Genomic DNA, 27,347 nt, shown 5'->3' with positions numbered 1-27,347 from the left:
GGTCCCCTTTTTTTAAATTACCAAAGGGTTTGCAGTTACTGTTACTGCTGAAATGGAAGAGCAAGGACTAGAGGGCAAGTGGTTTCAGTAAGATGGAGCCACAGCACACACAGCTCGTTCAACAATTCAATTATTGAATGACGTTTGTCCACGAAGACTAATTACGCAAAGTGGCCATTTAGCACGACCAGCCAGATCTTCGGACTTAACAGCACTGGACTTTTTCTTATGGGGTTTTTAAAATCAAAAGTTTAAGTGATAGAACGTAAAGACCAAGTAAACTTTTATGAAAACTAAAATTACTTATCTTTTCTTTGAGCAAAGTTTTAGGTAATCAAAATGGTAGCGGGACTTTCGACCCACCTGTTAGTTATTATATAATTTTTAGCCCTATAGAAGGTATTACGACCTTTTGTAATGAAAAACACTTCTACAGTATATCGACTTATACTTTTATTGGCGCAAACTTATTGAACTACCTACTTTGATTAAAATACATTTTCTTCCCGGTTGTTGTCCTTTTTTTATTAACAGCTCAGTTCGTAAAGACGAACGAAGATATATACCTACTCTATTTTTATTTATTTCCGTTATCGGAGCGAGATCTCCCCTTTCACGAAACTCCAGAAAACATCCACCAATACAAACAAACTATTTGATTTTCGGTCGAGCGCCTAGTTTTGGGACGGATTTGGGAGCCACTACTCCCCTTTGCCTAATGTACCGTAAATAATTTACTCGACTGTGGCCGGGGCGGATGGTGAGGCGACGCGGGGGGACCTGAACCGGCGTCTTAAAAGCGCAACCAAAACCCGAAATCGCCGGCGTCATTAGCTTATCGCTTCCGTGCCGCGTCCTTTTTCCAGAATCTCCGATTCCGGGAATGGCTTTCGACTTTTAATCTGATATGGTATGCGGACTGGCTCATTAAACGGGCCATTGAGGATTTCGTCGACGACGAGAGCCCGATTGAAGGAGCCTGGATAGGTCCTTAAGTTTATTGTCCAAGAATATTCAAGACATAACAGGTCCAATGAAAAGTCCCCGGCCTACCACAGTAAAACACATTCTTTGAGCAAAATTAGTATTTTTTTATTCAACATAATTCTCTTCGAGGGTGACTATAGCAACCCTTCGACTTTTCGATATCATTTTTGTAGTAAAATTTGGCGTTTGCTTCAAAATAGGCCTCAGTTTCGGCGATCACCTCTTCATTCGACAAAAATTTCTTCCCAGCGAGCATTCTTTTGAGATCTGAGAACAGGAAATAGTCGCTGTAGGTCAGATCTAGAGAATACGGTAGATGAGGAAGCAATTCGAAGCCCAATTCATGGATTTTTGCTATCTTTTTCATTGACTTGTGACACGGTGCGTTGTCTTGGTGAAGCAGCACTTTCTTTTTCTTCAAATGCGGCCGTTTTTTGGCAATTTCACCTTCAAACGGTCCAATAACGCTATGTAAGAGTCGTTGTTGATAGTCTTTTCTTTTACAAGGTAGTCAATGAAAATTTTTCCATTCGCATCCCAAAGTACAGACGCCATAACCTTGCTAGCCGACTGTTGAGTTTTCCCACGCTTTGGAGCGAGTTCATCGTATGCACTCTACTCGGATGACTGTCGATTGGATTTCGGAGTGAAATGATGGAGCCATGTTTCATCCATTGTCACATGCCGATGCAAAAAGTCGGGTTTATTACGCTTGATCATCTTCAAACGCTGCTCCGAATCATCAACTTCTCGTTGTTTTTGGTCAAAGGTGAGCTCGCGCGGCACCCACTCACACTGAGCTATGAGAACCCAAATATTCGTGAATGATATGATAGACACGTTCAGTTGATATCTTTAGAGTGTCTGCTTTTCATTCAGTTTCAATTTACGGTCATTCAAAATCATTTTGTGGATTTTTTTAGTGTTTTCGTCGGTAAAAACCTCTTTTGGGCGTACATTGCGTTCACCGTCTTCGGTACTCATTTCACCACGTCTAAACTTAGCATACCAATCCTTGATAGTTGATTTTCCTGGGGCAGTGTCCAGAAACTCGGCATCAAGCCATGTTTTTGCTTCAACTGTATTTCTTCTTCAAACTTCAAAAAGCAATATTTTATAAACACGTGAAATTCCTTTTTAAAATTTTTTTTCACAATAACAAGAGTTGCTTCTTTCAAAATACTATAATTCACAAACCAATGATCCGACAGCTGTCATATTTATATACGCATCTTTTGAGGGCTAGGGCTAACTAAAATATATATGGATTTAACTCTAGTAGCGCCATCTATGTGTAAGGACGAGAATTTTTCAATTGACCTATTACTATTACAATTCAAGTAGCTCGAAGTTCTTGGACACCGAAGATAAAACTGGCATTAAATCAATTTAATATCATAAAGTCGATTGTTAAATTTCATCGTCCCATAGCCGGGAACGATTTCCTCCCGATATCCATTCAATAATCTCCGTATTTTTCCATTACCTCTCCGCCATATCGATCCCTCTCTCTCTGTCTTCGCGTAACCGTTCCGATTTCCTCGAAAATTTCCTCGCCCCAGGGGCCGCGACGAATTGTTACGTTCGGTCACTGTTCCCATTCCTCCCCGGTCGGGATAATCGCGCTGCAGGAGTCCCGCCTGCGTCATAGGCCCCGAAAAAAATTGACTTATGTAGATGTCAGGTGAAGATTAATCGAGGCGTACCTCGGTCCGGATGATTTGCGGTTTCGGCGAGTGACGTTTGACGTTTCCATCGTCCTCCGCGAATTTTCCCGAGGGATCGAGGACAGAAAAACTGTTGTAAACTAAATTTCCACGCCTCCCCGCGAGTTTTGTGTTTTGACGCGGGACAAGTGTAAATCTTAAGGGATGTCGACTTTTTTTGTTGGTTCGAAACGTTATTTGCCATAAGAATGTTCGATTTTATTATTCCGAATGAAAGTTTTCTGATTTGAACTTCTGATAGTTTTGAGATATTTCAGTTAAATAAGGAACTCACTAAAATGTAAAAAAATAATCAAATTTAGACTTGTAACATAGAAAAAAACGTCTTAAAATAAAATATGTACGTAATAATCGTTGTAATAACTAAATAAAAATCAGTTTGAAGTCGGTACCGTACCCAAATAGTTATATTAAATTAGATTTGTTTTTTTTTCTATTTAAATTTGAGTGTATAATAAAAAATTCTATTATTATTTTTATACTGTTTGAGTGCTCGTCGGTACAATTTTTTTTATAAAAATATTTTATTTTCCTCTTTTTAGTGTTAGATATTTACTGAATAAATTACGCCGTTATTCTATTAAGTATTACGATGGATAGTTCAAGTAAAAGTACAGCCCGTATGATAAATAGGAATAAAGAAAGTATTATTGAAAATTAGGAATATGTCAGGCACTGGGGCCCGCTACCTACTCTAGGTGATTTGACAAATGTTCCAACCAAACGCAAAAAGCAAAATGTTGCTCCGCTGGGAATCGAACTCCGCGTGTGAGCGTAACGTTTGATCTATTACACTATAGAAACAGTTGTCTACAATGTTTCTACGACTTCTCATATTATATGGTTAGTGCTTAAAAATCAAACTGAATGGCTTTTACACTGAACCTTCCGATTCTATATCACATCAGATCAACAATAACATTATACCCAGATATCTGATTATTTTAGATACAAAATATGTGAAAACATTGTACGTGCCTTTGAAATTTGAGATTTTCCCTCGATTTCCATCCTTCACCCCATCTGATCTTAAATAAAGAATTTGGTTCCAAAAGTGTTTTGAAAATCGCGCCATAATTGACGGAGAAATAAGCGAACATACATTTGAAAAAATATACAGCTGAACAAAGAACCTCCTCCTTTTTTGAAGTGGCTTAAAAATCATGAAGCATAGTACAAAAACAATAACAATAATAAATAAAATACTAATGAACAAAAAGTAAAAAACAATAGCTGTATTTTATTCAAACGATAGCCCCTGCCTTCGTGCATCTTTCAGGCAATTTACGGATTCTATTTCGAAGCAAAGATGTATCTCTCAAGGCCATCCAAGAATCGATCCATTTTTTAATTTAATCCATTTAAATCCCATTTTACTCGGTGCAAATTCATATATTTTCAACGTACTGAAAATGATACAAACTGAAAAGTGAAGCCTGTTGGTGAAACTTTAACATGAAGTTAGTTACAAATGCACTTGATGCTAATACACAATACATCATCAGTAATAAATACTTTAAAAATTAATTGTACAAAGTGAACAGCGAAGAATAAGAACAAATCACAGACGAAGGGAAAAGAAAATTGTGCGAATAATAATAGCAGCCCAAATATGGGAAAAGGAATAAAAGAAAAGTTGTCATGTCTTTGACGGTGGAGATACAACACTATTTGGGACAAATAAAGGAAGAACAGGGAAGTGATAGGAAAGAGAAAAAAGGAGATGCGATGTAGCTGTTCAAGGATCGACTGTGAATACGGAAAATGTGGACAGAGATAAGATCTGTCTAATTGAAATGGAACATGAATGAACAACTGATCATAAAGAATAAATATGAAACAGTTATATTGAAAGAAGGAGTATATATTAACGAGAGTATGTTTAAAGAACAGAGGTAAACATAAGGATATAATAAGAAATAAAGAGAAATTCAAAATTAATAATAGAGTGACGTGGAGCAACGTGTGATGTTATGGAGAAATTTGAGGTAAAGCTAAGTTTTTGATTACATACATATTGATTATACTCATTTATTCATTACAAGGAAAGATTATATATTATGGAGGATGGAAATGTGGAACATGGAAGGATCGACGAGTAAGAACCAAGACCTTATGGAGAAATTTGAGGTAAAGCTAAGTAATGGTACAAAAAGTGTTTTTGATTATATACATTCATCATATATTCATCGCAAGTAATAATTTCCAATTATCCTTTTGAATTTAAGCACATAAATTATTGTAAACTGAATTTCCGAGTTTAAAAGTTGTCTCTTCGCGCGTGACGCTCGTAAATCTTAAGGGATGTCAACGGGAAAATATAGAGACAGAAACGCTATCACCTACCTCTTTTTCTTTGGTGATCTTGTCGTCGCCGGTATTGAATGGTTCGAAATTTTATTTGACACCTGAGACTTCGATTTTATTTCGCGACTGAAACGTATTAGGTCCCCAACGAGACTGGTTTTTCTCGCGACAATTGCCAAGTCGAAGGATAAATGGAATTGTACCTTCTTCGACGCTGATATAAACCAGATAATATCATCCATATGTTATGATTTTATTATCCTATACGTACATTAATATTGTTATGTATATAATGTTGAGGAAAAAGTAGTTTTAGCAGAAGGTTTTATGGTGTTTATTCAATGAAGCCATATTTGTAATTTGGTGCTTTAGAGAACGTTTTTTTACCACTAACAAATGTTTTACTTTACTTTTAAATCATATCAATGCTGCTTTTTGGTTCTTGCTATAATATATTAAAGATAATGCTTTAATATTTGTTTTATTTTAGTATATAATAAGAAGATCATCATTATTTACGTAAGATTTATTATTTCATAAAACTCTATTATTTATTTGTTGTTTAATTTTAGAAAGTATTAAGTAATACTGATTCCAATGAACATATAACATAACATAACATAACTGAAAATTATTATTTCTTTATATTTGTTTTCTTTTATTATTGTTATAGCTCGGCCTATAATTAATATATATTGCTGAAAATATTTACAGTTTTGTAGAATTAGATGCTTGATAAGATAGTATAATTTTTGCTATATATTTAAAGGTTGTGAAACTAATGACAAGGAATAATTCTTGTTCTTTATAAATGATTACGATCATGTTCCTTGAGATTTCTTATTACAATTCTATTTAACAAGAAGACACATTCTTAATAAGGTAGTTATATTGCCATTCGAAAATATTTTGAAGTTTTTTGGAAACTAGTTAAAATTTGTTTTTCATTGAAGAATATTATAACTCAACTATTACTTATAACTCAAGAACTATTCAGTTTAAGCAGAAATAACCATTTTTTCACTGCCATTTTCATAAAATGTGGGAGATTTGGTCCATTTGGTGACCTACATCTTTTTGATGTTTTTTTCATATATATGCTCAGGAAAAATGGCGATATTTGGTCATTTTCAGACTTTTCGTTTTAACTCTAATTTAGACCAAGATATATTAACGAAACTAACATTACGCAGGTAAAATTAGCTGCTTAATAGGATAGTAGCATAATATTTAGTACATACTCAAAAGCTTCAGATTTATATCTAAATTGTGTTTTTGGAATAAAAAAACTTATGCTTATATCTTAATATATATATATATATATATATATATATATATATATATATTACGCGGAAAATTAGTTTTACGTTACCCAACGTTAATAAATTTCATATTTTTCCTATAATTTGGGTTAAAACCGACATATATTCGTGGGTATATCAGTATTTCTGTACAATACAAGAATCCAAAATCCGACAGTGAAAATTATTTCATCATGCCAGTAATCAGACTGGGTAAAGTCAGAAGTTGGTCATTAGTTCGAGTACAGATACAGTTCTAGTAGGTAAAGGAGACTCTAAAATATCAAATAAAACTTTAAACGTTATGCCAACATTGAAGTTATTTAATTGTCCAACAATTCTTGCATAATTAGAAGCAATTGTGGTAAAACACTGCTTAATTATCTTCTAGTTTAAAACAGTATTTAATCGAAAAATAATGTTTCGTCAGAACACGTGTCATATTATCGTGACGAAACCCATCAAATTTTTTCCATGGCAGTTGGCAATAAAAAAAGCGTTAATCCACGGTACGGAATTACGTCGACGTCTAGTAATTCATTTGTTTCAAACGCGTCGAACCTTTTAAAACGCTGCGCAATACCTTTCCGGGAACAGGGAGACGAATCGTTCGGATTAAAAAGGGACGAATGTGTCAGAACTTAATACTCTTTAGTTTTTTTATTCAGAGACCATACGGTCATGTTTGTTTGGTATTATTACCGAACATTATGATGATATTTCTGAAATGTTTTAGATTAATTCCATGGTAGGCTTTGAGATATGTTAAGAAGAAACAAACATAACCTACAAAAATGTGACAGGCTTTTGTTGGAATAGGATAATCTGATTAGGAATGTATAAGTATCAGACCTCTACTACTGTAGATGTAACCTGTAACGATTACTAAATGTTGTTTAACAGGTCAATTGAAAAGTCCCTGGCCTGACACATAGATGGCGCTACTAGAATTAAATCCATGTGTTTTTTAGTTAGCTCTAACACTCAAAAGACGCGAGTATAAATTTGACAGCTGTCGGATCATTAGTTTGTGAATTATAGCATTTTGAGTGAAGCAACTTTTGCTGCAAACAATACTTTTTGAAGGGAAAAAATACAGTTGAAGCAAAAACTTTTTTTTCGGACACTGTCCCAGGAAAATCAACCATCAAGGATTGGTATGATAAGTTTGGACTTGGTGAAAAGAGCACCGAAGACGGTGAACGTAGTGGATGCCCAAAAAAGGTTGTTACCGACGAAAACATAAAAAAGCCAAAAAATTATTTTGAATGACCGTAAATTGAAACTAAATAAAATAGCATGCACTCTAAAGGCCGCAGTTGAAGAAAAAGAAAGTGTTGCTTCACCAAGACAATGCACCATATCCCAAGTCAGTGAAAACGATGGCGAAAATCCATGAATTGGGTTTCGAATTTCTTCTTCATCCACCGTATTCTCCAGATCTGGCCGTCAGCGACTATTTCCTCTTCTCAGATCTCAATAGAATGTTCGCTGGTAAGAAATTTTCGTCGAATGAAAAGGTGATCGCCGAAACTGAGGCCTATTTTGAAGCAAAGGACAAATCGTACTACAAAAATGGTACCGAACGGTTGGAGGGTCGTTATAATCAGAGTATCACTCTTGAAGGGATTTATGTTGAATAAAAAAAACTAATTTTGCCGAAAAAATGTGTTTTACTATGGTAGGCCGAGGACTTTTCAATTGACCTGTTAGTTTTAGTTAATAAACAAAGCTCCAATCCTGAAACCAAAATTATTATAGCTTTGCACTTAATAGTAATTCTTACATTTGAGAATTCCTTTGCTGTAAATATAGTTTCTATACTTAAAAATTAAGGTTAAAAGGTTGTAATAATTATAGAGGGATTATTCTGTTGTGCGCAGTAGTGAAGAAAGAATTAAGTCAGCTTGATCTGAAGATGGCTGAAGGTCAGGTCTCAAGACCTGAAGGTGACAAATGAGATTAAGAACCAAATGTGGCTGTAAGCTGTATATATATAAATATATTTATATTATTATAAATACAATTACTTCAATATAAATAATGGTCATATATTTGGTTACTGTTGATAAAATACTAAAGCTTTCAAAGGGACAATGATTTATAACAGAATATAAACCCATTTAGTAATATCATTATAAAGCACTATGTTGGATAGTTTGTTTATGTGAATGCCAGTCTCCATTATGGAGCATGTTAATATATATCACACGAGTTTAATATAATATAACGTGACATAGCCAATATGAGGCTGAAAATCAATACGGAATAATCATACACATATGCGAAATCAGGCAGAAGTCTATTTAAATTTGGAATTACCAAGCGTTCGAATTGTTAAATCTCCATTTGGAATATCCATCGAAACAGTATTATTTTTTTAAACAACGAATGAACGTTAATACAGATCAGTCTGTTTGTTTAAAAATTGTTTTAAACGACACGTGTTGAATTTTGGTTAAACTCTAGCTAACTAATCCTCTGGCTATCAGCTTGGTCGATGTTTTGATACTCTATATATCAATCGATTTTGCGAAAACTTTGCCTCCTTTGTTAAATAAAGATCATTTGAAACGATACTGAAATGGTACTAGACGTAATTGTGATAGTTATGAAGATTTTGCTGTTAATTTTTTGTAATTCACTTCTAATCCATTTCAGGTTTCATTAGTTAATGCATTTTGTAATAAACCGAATGTTAACCGAATATCGCGGGTAATAAATAAATCAACAGTTAAAGTGTATCATATCTTTCTGAACTTATATTACCAAAAGAAATTTTAGTAACATAACAAATCAATTTCAAATTTTTCTTTTTAATTTTAAACATGGTTAATTTACTTAACTGAGGTCGAATTTTGACCATTGGATGATCAGTAGTAGTAATTATAGAGCTATCAAATTATGAGGTTAGATAAGATCTGGTCATGTAATATATTTGATAATGAATTGATTTTCCTTCAGGCAGTCATAATAAAGGAAGAACGCTTTTTTACATTCCTTTCAATTTTTCTCCTCTGCCTATTCCGGTTTTTTTCTCCGCCAATATATTCAATTCTGATACATTTTTTCTCTGGTACAATATATCAGACTGATTTGAAACTCGAAAAATGGAAAAAGCAGTGAATAAAATTCATTTTTTTCTGTAGGTTGCCTCGGGTATTTCTGTCCAATACGTTCAAATCTCCTCTCGATTGTAATACGATTTAATAAATCGACTCCAGAGGAAAATGTAGGTATTTTAATAATACATGATGCTTTTGATATTTTATCATTGTCCAAAAGATAATCTTGATTTTACTCAGTAGCTTGTAGATTTCGCTCCTGATTATGTTTAATTATATCTATTCAAAGAAATATAACCACATTACGCCATTTTAAATATGTAATACCACCCTCTATAACTCCCCAATACAAAAAAAAGGTCAAAGCCTTTTTCCAATTTCAATTTCGTCTTTTTGTTGGGGCGACATTTGTATTAAAATATACAAATCTGATTCTAAATTCCCAACCAAAATATATATATTTGAACGTTTTGTTCGTTCAATAAAAAAAAAGAGACACAGCACGGGAAATAAAAGAAAAACGACGTCTCGAAATTTTCTTTTAAAGTCGAATTTCTGTTCCAATACAGTCGGCAAATACACGAATCCAAGAGTTCAGACTTTTGCCAATTCACCTGAATCGCTGAGTTGGAGGAGTTAGTCGTCAGTTCGTTGACTTATAAGAAATGAGAAAAATCTATATGTAAGTTCATAGAAAATTTGTAATCAATTTTGGTAGGAGCACCTACCATTTTCGTTCGCCCTGCAATGTTGATTTTCATGAAACTGTTAGGTGTTTATTATGTGATGTATTGAATATGAATGAGTGTATTATTATTTTATGGTTTTCGGTTATATGATTAAATTATATACTGTATAAAAGAGTTGACTGTTTATACTTATGTTTGTTGCATATAAGTTTATCTTTGAAGTTACAATCCTATACCTACTAATAATATAGTTTATTTTATTTATATCTTGTTAATCTCATGATTATTTATTTTATGCATGACAGGTAAGTTACTTTTAGCGATTTTCTTCATGTCATTATTCTTCTTAACATGATGTTAGTGTAAAAGTATTTGGATATCGGTTAATATGTTACATAAGCAATGATAGTAATATGTTGATACATAGTCAATATAGATATTCGGCATTGATCTATGGACCAATAGCATTATTGAATTATTAGAAATATTTTCATAATATGTGATACAATGATTCATCTTTCTTTAACCCACTTAATATATTTCTCCTCTGTAACTAAATTAATAACATTTTAGTTAGTAATGGTTTTAAACCGTTTCCAAATAATTTAATATATTTTTAAAACTAGACTTATTTAATCAATATATTACACTTTAACATGGTTTTGTAATATTTTGATATATGCGGGGGTATTCATAATACATGATATATAATATAATTTTATTATATTTCTTTTCATTAACTCAATTATTAAATTAAATCATATGCATATAATTTGGTATGTTTAAAAGTGGACTTGCTTATTGATCACACTATTCTTGAACATGGTTTAATCATATTTTGTTATATGGAAGATTACTCATAATATGTGATAGGATGATATGACTTCCTTTAATCCATTTCTCGAAGTAGTCTTAAGGAATATTCTCAATATTTTACAAAGAATCAGCAAGACGTGTCATCTAAATGTCAATAGGAAAACAATGAAGCTGGAGATGAGTCAGACGATGACAATAGCACGCGAGGTTGAGGAGATATTCCCTGTTTTAGCAAAACATTTACGCAGAGGTATGGGAGCTTAGGCCACAGATGGAGACCTTCTCGTAAACATACAACAAATAAAGAGTTTAGAAGTTGGACTGTTGTCCGTGAAGCATTGTTTTAAGACACATTTTCTTGGCTCAGAGTGGCGAAGAAAAAAACACCTTGAACTGTTGTTTTCGCTAGTGTATTCTGTTTTGTTGGATGAACATGTTAAATAAGATATAAAATAACTGTCTAAATAATAATTTTTAAAAGATTGTTTCCTTGTTCTGCTATTGTTTTAATATTTGTATTTACAGTTTAGAATTCATTAACTTCAAAATATGCTTCGAGTAATATTTCATATTAAATAATATGCTGAAACATTATCACGACATGTTTGTCTACTTTAAAGAGGCTAAATATAAGATTTGATTGACTAAATATATATATATATATATATATATATATATATATATATATATATATATATTTATTTATATATGTAGCTGGAAATACAATATCGTGATAAATACCCGTTGGATTTAAAATACATCGATCTGCGCTTACGAGTGATGATAAATGACTCACGTTTGTTCTCAAAGAGATAATACCTGTCATTTGTTTAGCGTTTAATGTTCGCTTGATGTCTCATCGTAGATCTAAAGATAATAGAGGACAGGGCTTTTATGCTGACCAGCAATTTATAACCCTTATCAGCGATGATAAAGCTCTTTTCATCACGGAAAATAAATCCACCAGTTTTCTTGAACATATTTTAAAAAAATAACGACAACAGTCAACAGGCTAAAATTAATTTCGGCGTAATGAATAAGAATAAGCGTTTTATAATTAATTAATAGCGTGGGATCTCAAAAAAATCGCATAAAAACCGGTTGTTTCCAGGCCGCCCACTCGGCAGAAATCCGCCAGACTTTCGAACCCCTTCTGGGGGAAATGAAAAGCGACGAGGAACTGGAACAAATCGCCCAATGTATTCGGAGTTACCGGATTGGCGTCATAGATAAATTTTTCCTTTATAAAAATAATCGGCTTTGCTAAATTGAGACCGGGTACGTGATTGGAGTTCGCGATCTGTATGTCTCGCCGGGCCGAAATGCATTAGAGCCGGCAGCTCGTATTTCAATATAAACCAATCGGATTTCTGTGGGACTCGTGTGTCTGGATTGGATGGTTTTCTGCGATCGCTTACATATATTTTTGTTGTATGTTTCAGTAACATTTCATGGTTTAGGAGATGCCTTGCAAAATATTTACATTCAGTATAAAAATATTATATTTATATTTACATATTCATTTTATTTCCTGATTATTCACAATCTTAATTCACATCATAATAATAATTATTTTTGACAACATTTTCAACAATTTTATTGACTTACCTTCTGTTGAAACCATCCTAGAACGGACCAGATCAGCCTTGTTGGACACGAGAATGACGGCCTTGGTTCCGATGGAATCCATACTCCAGAGATTCTGCAGCACCTTTTCTGCGCAGTCGAAACTGGATCGGTCTGCGCAGTTGTACACCACACAATAGGCATGCGGATCGTTATATTTGTTGATAAGCGTGTCAGGCTGAAATATTTAATTATTTAATCAATATATTTTACTTTAAAATGGTTTTGATATATTTCGATATATGTTGGACTGTTCATAATATATGAGAGTATGACATACATTTCATTAATTCATTTTATTATATTTATTTTTATCACCTCATTTATTTAAATGCTAATTAGCAGCGATTTTTAATTTTTTCAATATAATTTTCAATTTTTTAAAAGTGAATTGGCTTAATTATGCTTTAACATAGTTTTATTATATCTTGTTTTATGGAAGATTATTTATAACATGTAATACAGTTGTACACTTTTCTTTAATACCTCTTATTTTATTCTGTTTTATTATCAACATTTTAATTTTCAGTGATTTTAAATCATTTACATATATTTTGATATATTTAAACAGTGGATTTGCATAATGAATATGTTATACTTAACATATCTTAATCATATTTTAATGTATGGAAGAATATTCAGAATGTGTGATACTATGATTCACTTTTCCTTAATTAATTTCATTTTATTTCATTTATTTAATTGAGTTATTAAAAATATTTTTATAAATATGATCTGTGAGCTATATATTGAGATGTAATTAATAATAAATTATTAAATTTTCGGAAATGAAAAATCCTTTTTCCCCCTCTTCCCTGCCAAGAAAGTAGGACAAACTCCAGGCTTAACAAGATTACGGATAATGCTGGGTTTATTTTTGAATTAAATTATATCCTCGTATATTAATAAGTTGTTTCCGACAGAAGGACCTTATTAAAACTTCGGTAATTACCGAGCAGGTCAACACAATAATGAGACCCAGAGAGCTAGCAAGTCACAATGTATAAGTTTCGTGTGCTATGGAGACGCCTCTGAATGCGCATTGGAGAGTTGGCAGCAGTTCGATTTGACGACAGGCACATGTGGCCCTGCTACTAAACGAAATGTATCTGTACGATGGGAGATTTATGGAGCCCCAGACGTAGTCCGCGTATAAAATGTTTTATGTTTTTGTGACAGTTGTTCTTTTTCGCATTGTATTTTAGGAGCAATATAAGTTTGTTTAAATTTGTATCAATGTAATAATCATATTTGAAGGTATAATCTCTTTACATTCATTTATATCTTAAAGTAATTTTGCAATATTTTCATCGCTATTTGATCACTTTAAATCGTTGTTGGAGAAGATATTGTCTAAATGTGTCACTATTTATATTATAATTATTCTGTTATACCGATGCGGTGTCTAACACACATATGATAATATTTGGCGTGGCGACATTAATTTTAAAGCAACGTTACACAGATGTATCAAAATCGTTCATTTGCAAAATATCAAGTGAACTGGATTTATATTATTTGTAACTGTCTGCTATTAGAGATACTATAAAAGAAGTAACCAGAAAACTGCAACATGCAATTAATAATTTAAATAAGTGGATCCAGGCATGGAGAATAAAAGTCAGCGAGAGTAAATCAGTGCATATTGCATTCACTTACAACCAAACTGTTCATGTATCAATAAATATAAATAATACTATTACCTTACACAGTAAAAAATGTCTATATATACGTACGGAATTTAGTTATGGGGATGTGGTGTGAAAAGTAATATGAAAATAATACAAGTATTTGAAAATAAGTTCTGAGGAATATTGTGAAAGTACCCAGATACCATACGAATAATTACTTATACCGAATTCCTTCGGATTCTAACTGTACTAGAAGAAATTAAAAGATTCTCAACAATATATGAAGAAAGACTCTCATGTTAATACCGAAGTGCTGCAACTCTCGAATAACGCTGAAGTAGGACGCAGTTCAACAGGAACGAAAATCGAAGAACGAAAACAAGAGAACGAAATCATGTGATTTTGTCTTTTATAGTTGTGTAGTGAAGTATGTTTTATATTATCTGATTTTATTAGAGACCAACTTTTAGGTAACTGTGGAGATATATGCTAAGTTAAATGGCAATAACTAGTAACAATATATTAATAAATAAAAATTAAATAAATTTGTATTTCTCGCTATTGAAAAACTCTCTCAGAATTGCAATATTACGGAAATATAAAATCCTAATTAATATTGGTTAGAATTTTAATCAAATATTTCTAATATCAATAATGAGTTCATTAAAATGTCTTCTACTGCTATTGAGTAATTAATATCGAGGTTCCCTCGCTGCTTTGTCGGGTAGAAGCCCCTTTATACATGTCGAAACTCGCTGAAAAATCGCACTTCAATAAACTTAAAATTCAAATTAACTTCAGGTAAGTTCTCGCAAAGATGTCTTTGTCCCCTCTACCTCCCCTTCCCAGCTGTCGTTCTCCGCCGCTATTCGTCCTAAAACAATTTACGAAACCAATAAGGAAACACTCGTTATTTCGCAATATCCTCCTACATCAAAGGGACCCGAAATAATTTTCTTTCGGAACGTTTCCGAAAACACCCCATTTACAAATCGTCTTTTGATGAGGACTGATTTGTCCTGATTTATATCCGGTTCGAAAGCAAATACCGAGATTTAAATAAAACTCCGTCGTCCGCCGGTAAGGAGGACCCCTTCGTCTCGACGGTACGTGTCTTAGAAAAATCTCTTCCGTCTAAAAGAGACCCGATATAGGATATCTTGCTCAAAGACGGTAACGCGGATACGATAAATATTTAAATTTATTCTTATCGGAACGGTTTTTTTGGCGCGATTAAGAGGAAATTGGGGTTTTTTATGCGTGAGAGGTGGAGAGCGCGATTTCACGCCACAGCTCGGTTAAATTACTGGTTAAAGGCGCACAATAAAATCAAATAAAACCGTCGTTGCTTTCGAGATAAAGCCGTTTCGTTGCTCCAATATATTTTATTGGGTCGCATTTATTTTAAAACGCTTACTATTACGTTCTACTTTAAAAGAATTCTTTGAAGATTATTATACACATTTATTTTATAGTATTTTGCCAAAATTTTAAGTCATTCTCAGTAAAACTATAAAAAAGTAAACATTCTCCTAACATTGATGGAGGATATATTTGTTCAAGTAATAACTGATCAAACTATTAATAGGACTCTCTGGGCTTGTGTACAAGATGTTGGTTGATTATTATAGCTACCAGGTCGGTAATTTATATATCTTATTAGGATTGTTTAATCACTACATAGTATAAAACAAAGTCGCCTTTTCTGTCCCTATATCCCTATGTGCGCTTAAATCTTTAAAACTACGCAACGGATTTTGATGCGGTTTTTTTTCAATAGATAGAGTGATTCAAGAGGAAGGTTTATATGTATAATAAATGCATAATATACTAAGGCAACATTGCTAATTTTAGAGGTTTCTAACGTGATGTCGTAAATTAACCTATTTTTTTAGGCTTATTTAACAATTAGCAAAAACGCTGCCTAACCCTACGAGTTAGATCAAATTAATGTACTACAGTATTGTACACCATAAAAAGGTCTACAAAAAAGTCCGCGATGGTATACGTTTATCTTTTAGGGATAACCCACATTAACCATTTTAATTGTTTACTTTTTATGTGAGAAAATGGCTTATTTACGAAGCTATTTTAAGCAATACGGCATTAATCCTTATCGAATTAAGTACCTTAAATACAGTGTGCAATTAATATAGATCAATATGGTTCCTTACAGCATGTAAAGTAAACAAATATTTTCGGAGATATTACAAATTTAAAATTTGCGTTTAAAAATGTGTAATGTAATAAAAATTGTATGAATTTAGATATTCCAAAGATAGCAGGAAATCTTCATAGTAAGTATAGGGGAAGAGGAATTGTTTTACTCCAAATTTAATGCGTGCAGGCCAAGGGCAGTAATGAATGAACCAAAAATACTGGATCGATTTTAATCATGTTTTCATTGAGTGACATAGGCATATATATTTTATGCCCGTGCAAAGTCGGAGCGGGCCGCTATGTTTTTATATACAACGTTCATATTTTTTCTGTAGTGTATTTAATTTAGTATCAGCATTGCACCCATGCGAAGCCGGGGCGGGTCGCTAGTGTATTTTATTTTATATGTTGATAGAGGACTAGTCATAATATGTAATACTACGATACACTTTTTATATATTTTAATATTCATATTTTATATTTCTCTACTTAACAAACCATGATATATTTAATTTAGTTAATGACAAATAAAAATAACAAATTAATTACATTGTTTTAAACGTTACATTTTCAAAGTATTATTAGTTTTTCTGATTCCTACGTCTAATTGGATTTCTTCGATTGTAATTATTATCTCACATTGTAAAGAATAACAGTGTTAATATTAATATCAATTGAAGTACTACATATATTTGTCCAAAATTTTAGGCCTCTATTAGTATTGTATATATCCATTTCCATTAAAACAAAATATTTGTTTCTTTAGATGAAGTAGTCTTGATCTCCAACTGCCAAAATATTTAACGAGAATCAGGATTTAAAAGTTGAATTTTTGAATTATATATAATATATATAATTTTATAAAATATTATTAAACATATCTTGTGTATGTCTGGAGGTTTAATATATTTAATTTTTTTCTATCTTGTTAGATTTTATGAATAATATCATAATACAGAACCATGTGTATCCCATTAAATCGCATCCTAAAGAAGTAAAGATTCCTTGAGTACTGAAACAGACGTATCAATATCGCTTCATTTACGGTTATTATTTCCTTTACAACATTGATATTAATTTAATGACTGTCGGATAAAAACGAAGACGTTTATTTTCAGGCATCGAACGTAAACACGAATCAATTTGTCTACGCTATATTTAGTCTGTCGACATCACGAATAGGCCTTCGTCATTTGCGTCACATATAACCAAGAATATGTAAATATGGCGAGGGCTGTTCATGGATATTTGCATGAATCTTGCGTATTCTCTCAGTTTTCTTGTAATATCACCGTTTATCGTACAGTTTTCAGTCTACAAATAGAACCATATGCTAATGTGGGGCTACTTGTTCATATTGTACGGAAGATTGATTGTCAAATATATCCATTAGTATTTTTATTAACTGTTCTTGTTACATGTTTGAACAATTTTTTTATTAAACGTTATTTTTATTGCTTATAAATTTTAATTATTGACTAGTAAATACATAATAAAATTCGGACTTTTATAAACATTTTTTTATATTCATACTCATTCAACATAAATTCTGGCCTATTTCTATAAAAAACCGTCATATTGAAGACAAAGAGGATATGGTTTTTCAAATCTAAGTATACTCACCATATATATGATCTATGTGGATTAACTTATAAAAACTCAACTATAATTTCTAAATTTTTTCATGTACTTTGCTCCTAACAACCCTTTAGGAACTATGATTGATGTTTTTTTTTCCAATTGAAGTTCCTAATAATTAATATAAGTGTACTTAAATACATGATAATGACCCTCAATTGCATAATTGACGAAATACCATATTATTAGCTGGATTATTGCTTTAATTAACAATTATTTATCATTGTTAGACATGCTACTTATAATAATAATGACTAGAATAATCACTAATTATCCCTTCCAGAGGTTATGAATTAATTAATATACTATTAAACGAGTTAATTAGATTCCCTTATGTATCTATAATTAATTACAAGATTAGTAATGGTTTGATTACCACGGATTACGTAAAATACGTCACCTTTCCCTGTTCGTTGGTCGAGATTTATTGACATAAAACAAAAAAAGTGCTTACTGTAGGGTTTCAATTGCCCAAAACAATTTTCGAGTTACCTTTTTATTCTCGACGAACAAAAGAGCGCCGACTGACCCACCTTTTGACCCCCCACCCCCGGTGGAAAACAAAACAGCGACAATTTTAATTAATATCGGCCGGCCAGAGTTTCGCGGGCACCATTCTTTTGTTCGAATACCATCGACTTGTCGTCGGTGTACGACCCACTTTTTAAATATTCACGAGTCGAGCGTTTTTTCTCTCGATCGGGCTCAGCAAAAAGCCCCCTGCGCCCCCCTCTCGGCACCATTCCGTACTTTGTGACCTTTTACGATATCCGAATAGACTTGTCAACTTTATTAATTTGTAAATAATTGATTTCGGTTGGAAATTGGCAACGGTTGTAAACAGGCGATAAAACGAAGCTGAAACGGTCGAGGGTGAATGGGTAGGAGGGGTTTGTTTCGTTAGTAAACGTTAATTTATTCATGGATCAATGGAGGACCTTATAAAATATGCCAGTAATTTATTACGAACGTATTGTAAATATACAAAAACCGTAAAGTGATTTTGAGAGATTAGCTCTGTTTGTATGGAAGTTTTTATTGTATCTCACTAGCTCATAACCCTCCAGCTTTGCTAAGAATATAATAAAACTTGAGTGTAAAATCTAGATTTAAATATGAACAAAATCCTTCATTTGAAAGTAATAATAAACATAAATTTAAAATTAAATTGTTTGGCTGGTTTTAACATAAATAAGATATTGGAATATAAAGTATTTACTTCTTTTGTTCCGAGAGATATCGTTTGAAAGCATGCATTATTTTTACCAACCGTACATATAAAAATAATCTGGGAGCAGATCCTGATGGATAAGGAGATAATTCAATGGCTCAGGATATGGCTCAATAATAGGAGTATGACTGCCACCACAACATATTTTTCTAAATGGTCTTCCCTTTTAACAGGTCTATTGAAAAGTCCCCGACCTACCACAGTAAAACATATATTTTTGGCAAAATTATTTGTTTTTATTCAACATAATTCCCTTCAAGGGTAATACACTGAATATAGCGACCCTCCAACTTTTCGATACCATTTCTGTAGTACGATTTGTCCTTTGCTTGAAAATAGGCCTCAGTTTCGGCGATCACCTCTTCATTCGACGAAAATTTCCTCCCAGCGAGCATTCTTTTGAGATCTGATAACAGCAAATAGTTGATGGTGGCCGGAACTGGAGAATACGGTAGATGAGGAAGCAATTTGAAGTCAAATTCATGAATTTTCATTCACGGATTCATGAATCTTCAAACACTGCTCGGAATCATCGACTCGTCGTTGTTTTTGGTGAAAAGTGAGCTCGCGCGGCACCCACTTTGCACAGAGCTTATTCATATTCATATATTCGTGAATCACATGCTGTACAGGTTCAGTTGATATCTTTAGAGTGTCTGCTATTTCATTCAATTTCAATTTACGGACATTCGAAATCATTTTGTGGATTTTTTTAATGTTTTCGTCGGTAACATCCTCTACACATCTAAACTTAGTATAGCAATCCTTGATGGTTGATTCTCCTGGTGTCCGGAAACTCGGCATCAAGCCAAGTTTTTGCTTCAACTGTATTTTTCCCTTCAAAAAGCAATATTTTATCAACACGCGAAATTCCTTTTAATCCATTTCTTCACTTATAACGTGTCTTTATATACAGTTAGTTGTTTACTTGGATTTAAAAGTTAAATAATTTGAAAATGTAGTGAAATAGTAATAAATATATTTTAGTTTAATAAATTTAATCATCATCTTCTGTTTGCATACATTTTTTTATTTATTGGTTGATTAATTTTTGTATTTCGTTTGAAAATAACATTTTTATAATAACACTTTTGACTTCAATAATCACTACGTACTTAAAACCCATGATTTAGGAACAGGACATTGTCGTTAAATTTTGTTTGGTGAGTTCTTGATAAGGAAGAAATGTGGATTATTCTAATAGCATTTTAGTATGAAAAATTTATCCATTTCTTTTAGATAAGTGTGGTTTTTGAAACATATGATACTCATGAGCAAATATAAATAGATTTAAACTTGGAAAATAATTTTGAGTCACCTTCCAACAAGTTGTCCACTTTTAAGAAAAAACAATTTTATATTATACCAAAATAAAATGTGTCCATTCCAAATTGATTGGTGATATCTCCTCGAAATTTTCTTTCCATATCAAGTGGGGGAAAAGGCGGTAGTCGCAGCGGTCTTTGCCCCTTTTAATTTGGTTTTTAAATTATACAAGAAAACTCTCTTAAGACCGTAAGATAATACAAGACAAGAAACTAGAGATAAGCCAATTGGAAATTTAATATTTTCTTCGTTTTCTTTATCGGGTTTCCTTATCGAGATTGAATTGTTCTTGATTAGTTGGGATACATTAAATCTATGTATAACATTATCGTTAAGTTTTTTCAAAATAATTAGAGTTTAAGTAATGCATAGAAAAACTTAATGAAGCCAATAGTTCTTGGGATTGGTAACACTTTACCCCAGTAGCTTTCGCCATCAGTGCTACCATCATGAGCGCTTCACTCGTCATCTAATCTTTGTTTTGTCATAGATTTATGAATAACTGATAATCGCTTCAGTACTGGTACCAATCTTTCACTGGTGCTTGTATCTAATATACAGCTGATAAATAAAAATGCTACTTCAAAACTAAAATATGAATAATAATTCAACAAGAAGGCGAATGTTGAACTAATCTAGCTCCTGAACAAAGCCAATTTTTAGATGTAAGACACATCAGAAGAAAAATTCATCAGTTGACTAACAATCAAATTATTATAAGAGAATAATCATTCTTTATCTTGGGCTTTTTAAATTTCATTGATGTCGATAATTGGATTATCCATTAGTTCAAACCCAACTATAATGATATCAAAATACAGTACAAAAGACTCGACCTTCTTCAGTGTCTCCATTAATTTTTCCAACAATCTATTCTCGCGGAATAATTTAATTGCTAAATTATTTGCAACTTTCTCGGCACTTGAAAGGCCTGGCGCAGAAAAGTTTTCCAATTAGCGAGGTCAAAACGTATCCTCCACAGTTTAGAAGGTAAGTTTTATACTGTACCCTTTATCGAGAATATTTAGTGGTAAGGAAATCTAATTAATATGTTATTAAGCGAAGGAAAATCGATGGGAAATTTCACCACTATGTCCTGTCATAATAAAGTAGACGTTTCAGAGCCAAGGCAACAGACTAAAGTTTTCAGGTTGAACTAGTTCGCGTTTGAAGGTTTCCCAGAATGCATTAAATGACTCCGGTCCAAGTTTTCGATCAGAAAACACCTTCGAAACTAAATAAGAGGCCTGGAGAAAATTAGATCGTTAAGTATCTTATCGAAAATTGCGAGGCAACTCAAAACAAGAGCATTATTATATGTTGTAATTATGTTTATAATTGACTATTTATTGGAGAAATATAGGCGATGTTTAAGCTTTAATTATCGACAATATGTCCGTAACAATCGTATTAATAGTTCGATTGCTATCATTATTAAACTTCAATGAAGTCTGTTGTGAAAGTTTGACATGTTCTGCTTTCTGCGTAATTATATTTATTGCACAATATTTTTATATTATTGTTATTATAAAATCGTACCTTAACTCTTATATTCATTATACTCCTTTTTTATTTATTTATATATGGTTAAATCACCACCAGATTCATGTTTGATTATGTTTTATATTCCATTTGATAATATTGTCCCAAACTTTTGATTTTAATAATATTATAATTAGGAACAATCATCTGCAAGATATAAAATCATACTATATACGCTTAACAGACAGACGGAATTGTTGAGATTGCTTATAATAATTAAAATTAGTGCTTTTTAGAAACTAATAGTGTTATATTATCTTACATCCCTCGTATGTTGTTGGTGTATCGGATACCATTAATGTACAATGTATTCAATAAAGCCTTTTATAAATTTGGGTTCCCAAGTTCCGCTTTATTATTTTCAACAAAGTAAAATATCGAAATTATATTTATTTAATTTATTCACTCATTGTTCCTTATTAAAATGACAAACGCAATTATTACATCCGAACTAATTAACAATATTAATTATCACATATATTATAATATATATCATATCTCCCTCTCGTTACAAATTGAAATTGTTGGTTTGTTCTACCTTCATTTATATTGCTGTTAATTAACTTTTAAAGCTATATGTTTCTTGATTAATGATATATTGTTAATTTTACTGTTCTCCTAACTCTCGTCTGAAGGACGTTCTTCAGAAAACTTTTGCAATTAGATCTCCGCTCTTTTCCAGTTCCAGTTCAACTGGAATTAGAATTGCTTAGTAACAACGGTATCAAAATATCGGATATTAAGTGAGATTTTCTAGGAAAATTAAGTAATATGAAACTAAAACCGAAGTTTGAGACTGGAAGTTAATTGGACGCAGGATTTTGTTAAATGTTTGTAGTTAATCTATAGCTATAAGTTTAGGAGAATGAAGTATGGATCTGTAGTGGTCCCACTAAGATATGCTTACTATGATTAATGCCTTTTGTTTGTTAGTTTTAGTTGTACAAATTAAGAAGATATATTTTTTGTATTAATCGAATTTCACGGCACTAGATAAATTGCAGGCTTAACAGCAAATTCAATAATTAGATTTTAGGCAAAGAGCAAAGTTTTCGTTTAAGATTTTAGCTCAACGAGGGGCAACATTGAATATTAAAACTTTAATGTTGGGGGTTTGTTTGCCCTGTCAAGGGTGCATTAAGTGGAATTGATTGAGTTTTACGACACAGGGGGTGACTTAAAAGCTAAGTAGCATACTTGAGATTTGGCAAAGTTGTCCACAATTTTTCAAAATTTAATTTAACTTATTTGTATCTAATGTTACTGCTGCAAAAACATATAATACATTCTAGATGGTTTGAAATTCTCATAACAGATATGTTTATGATGCCCCGTTCTTCTTTATATTTATTTTAAGCAACAAATGTTTTGTTTCGTCGAATTTCTACATGATATTAGGATACATATTTTGAATTAAACCTTTATATATAAGTTTATAATGTTTATCTAAAATATTAATGCAATATTTTATCCTTTGTTATCAAACTTTTGTACACGTATACTTAATTACAATATTTTGGGAGTAAAGTGTTTAATTATTTTTTTCATCTATATTGCTTTGTAAAAATATAAAATTACAACATTTTCAATTACCCAGATTAACTTTCGACGAGAGACAGTATTAATTATGCCCCGAATGCCCTAAATCAAAAAGGTTCTTTGGAAACTTTTTTTAATTAGTAGGGTTACGGTCGAGCTCGAAGCAGCTACAGCGAAAAAAAGCGGTCCTCTTTACCTTTAGGCGCAAGCTTCGGGGACTATTTCATTCTTTTACCATCAAGTTTTGCTCATTTTAATCCGACGTCCTTCATTAATTATCGAGTTTGTCACTGTCGTCGAAAAATGTCCAGATATACCAACGGCAAATCCAGTTGTCTTAATCGCCTTCATTAATAATATAATTAAAAACCAACGTTTTATGTTGTCAGTGAGCATTTTTCACAGATGCGATAATTTATATACTGCATATGATATTTATACTGCAGGTTGCAAGTGTTTAAGTGTAAGTTCAAGATTTTATTGCTAGACGAATACTAATACTCGTATCGAGACATTTAAATGTGTGTTAAATCACTTGTTAAATAATTTAATTAGGTTTATCTCTTTTGCCCTAGTCTACCTAGCTTTGTAGCTAATTTTATATACATTAAAGTATTCTAAAAATGAGTACAAAATTTCTAATAGAGTTTTATTTTCATTTGACCCCTGAATCTTGTTTCCATTTAAGGGTCTTCGAAAAATCGAATATACTCTATGGCATATTTTGAGGTTATAATAACATAACCTAAAATATAAAATACAATAAAATATAAAATATAATGCATTCTTAATTTTTGTTTCGTTAAATATGCAAGGGATTATCCTACGAAAAGAAAATGTAGATGGCGTGGGAAATCAGATCTGCAATGATAACGAAACTCGACGCAAAATAAATTCGTAAAATGTCATTAGAACAGTCGCTTTATCTCTGCTCTGAAAGGCGAAAAAAGACGTACGAATTAAATCAGATTTGGATTGACCTTTAACGCTAAAAGAAATGCATTAATATTAAAATGAGTGTTGCAAAAAAGATTAAATGGCTTAAGGGGATCGCCTCCAATGGAAAGGTGTTAAAGATTATAATTAATAATTAATGTTACATTAAACGTTTTTCAGCCTCCCTCTTTATCTGTCAGTCTATTATAATAATATAATAAGAAAAAACAAAAAGATATTAAAACATAATAAAATTTAATACTATAAAATATTAGATGTAAGAACTCAAACGACATTGATCACGGTTATCAAAAATTAATTAATTATTATAACATGTTTTCTGCTAGAAGAGATCGAAGACGGAAAGAAAATATATGTTTGATGCTAATGAGATTATTTGTTATAAGTGTAGTAGAAAAATAAAGTTGCTGGAGATTTTGGGGATTGGGGATCCATAATATTTTCCATCATTATATTGCTATCAATGAGAAAGTATGAATGCAAGGTCACTAGTAGTTTAATGATAAGAAAGAGAAATAAAAATATAAATTGATCTTCTTACGACTGATGCGTATATAAAAGAATGATCGATTATAGTTGGCATTTCTTTGTGGATCTTATTATCTCTCTTTAATTCCCGTTTCATATTTTTTTCAGTACAAAATATCTATCGTAGAATATTAAATTATCGGTCCTAATGTAACTTTCTTGTTGTAGTGTAGAACTTTTTTTTCAAACAAGTTTATCTTGAGACTCCGCAGAACTTTTTTTATTTTCCTTTAATACTGTATCGATTCTTGAATATAGGGTGGCTCATTTATTGATTTTCTTTTACGCAATATAAAGATATATTAATTTTATTTAACAACTGGTTTAAATTGTAGAGCATGTTTTATATAGCATGACCAATGTACCATACATCGATCGATATTGGTTAATTTAATCTCCATATGTTTGAGTGAGATTGCGGTTCGAACTAATTTGGCCGATAACAAGCCCATCTCTGCCTTTACACTCAACTTCACTCGGCACTAATTAAGTTTGTAGATGGATGCGTAGTAGGGCTCAACGTTGGCCTTAACAAACGCCGAACTATCAAACTGAGACAAATGTACGGTAGCGCAATCAGCCTTGCATCCATTTACAGCATACAGTAAGACCTCTACGTCAGCTGTCTTTTAACCGGCCGAATATCTCGGCTATGCACTTTACTTTTGCTGCGAATCGACGCAAATTCGGCAATTTTAGATGGGAAATTACATTACCCCGGAATTGTATAAACGGATTACCGGAATCTGTTTCTCTCGCATTCGACGCTTTTGCCGCGTTAAGAGCCTTCGGGTTTTGCCGCATCGCAAGACGCGGAGGAAAACGTAAAGAGATTATGGCGTTTTCGGGATTTTTTCCGGGATGATGCAGAGTAATTTTAATGCAGTTTCGTGAGTGCTGTTGGTTTTATTTTGTTTTTATTTAATAAATAGAACATTTTTAAAATCTATAAAATGTACAGTATTCTATATTATATTTTATTATATTATGTTCTGTATTATATTATAGTTCATAATCCGTTTGTCATACTCACACTCATTATATATCACATTATTTAAAAAGCAAAACTACATGGACACTATCAAAATGATGTAATAATTTTTTGAACAATGTACCAATATCTCTATATATACATATAATATATATCCTATAATATTTTATATTACTGCTTATATAAAACTTTAAATCAATGCAGATTTTGATTATTGAATTTCCTTCATAATTTGTCAGTTTATGATACCAACTTCTTATTCTACTCCCTCTAGTTCTCTCTCTCTCTCTCTCTCTCTATATATATATATATATATATATATATATATATATATATATATATATATATATATATATATATATATATATATATATATAAAACGATATTTTACATTATTGTTTACATAAACAGGTGCAAATTAACGTAAATTTTGGTTTTAAAATTTTCTTCATAATTTGCCCGTTTATGATTCACATTTCGTTTTCTACATCGACATACTCAAGTTAATGTTATTTAGTTGTTAGTTTATGGTACCCAGATATTAAACTATTGCTTGGTAAGTGCTTAATTTTGTAATATACTTATGTATTGCGTGATGTGAATTATTTTTATAATAACATTATAATAAGAATTAGACAAGTTTAATAGTGACATGTCACTTCAAAACCTTGCATCAACACTTTTACTGTATGGAACTTTGTGGAATTGGGAAATCCAAGAATTCTTAAAATAAAAATGATATCTGTGGATTTAATATTTAGGATATGGTATTTTTGCTACAGGGGAATTAAAATATTTATAAAGACGATGTAGTAGCGAGTCGCAGATTCTTGAACAAAACATCGCAACCTCTATAATGAAGGTTGAAAAATCGTTATACAAACTCCATAGAGTTAATTAGCAGGAAATTACACAACTTTTAATATCGTTTTCGAGCCAGTCAATCGCCGCTTCTATCTGCCCTTTTAAAGCAAACCCAATTCCCGATCATCTCGTCTCCCGAACGTCTAAAACAATTTCCCGTCAACTCAATACCGATTTCGTTCGATCTTCCCAAATACTAACAGCATTAAATCGAGCACTTAGGAGGCCGCCGCGTGCGCCAGCCGAATCGGAAACAAAAGAGAATCGTTCCGATCGAAACGGAAAAAGTGGTCTCGGCTTTGTCTGACTCCCTGTCCGGCTCGTCGCGTAACGTGTCTTGGACAACGGCAGGCGGGGAGATAGGTTTAAGTTGACTGGCAATTGTTAATTTGCTATGGATAAAAGTTCCCATTACGTCTTAA

The 27,347-nt window shown here is 32.2% G+C and overlaps 1 protein-coding gene across 1 annotated transcript in view; it reads right to left on the bottom strand.

Annotated features, from left to right (window-relative positions):
* LOC143200771 (uncharacterized) overlaps nucleotides 1-27,347 on the bottom strand; it is a 183,759-nt gene that overhangs the window by 4,831 nt on the left and 151,581 nt on the right. The window contains exon 12 of the mRNA XM_076411393.1: nucleotides 12,501-12,696. Coding sequence (XP_076267508.1) covers nucleotides 12,501-12,696 — 196 coding nt within the window. The remainder of the gene's footprint in view (nucleotides 1-12,500; nucleotides 12,697-27,347) is intronic.

This window comes from Rhynchophorus ferrugineus, unplaced genomic scaffold (assembly GCF_030347505.1).
Source record: "Rhynchophorus ferrugineus isolate W39M unplaced genomic scaffold, kcgeb_rfMv2 rfM8, whole genome shotgun sequence".
In the NCBI taxonomy this organism is placed as follows: Eukaryota; Metazoa; Arthropoda; class Insecta; order Coleoptera; family Curculionidae; genus Rhynchophorus; species Rhynchophorus ferrugineus.
This window is presented reverse-complemented; position numbering and strand designations above follow the sequence as displayed.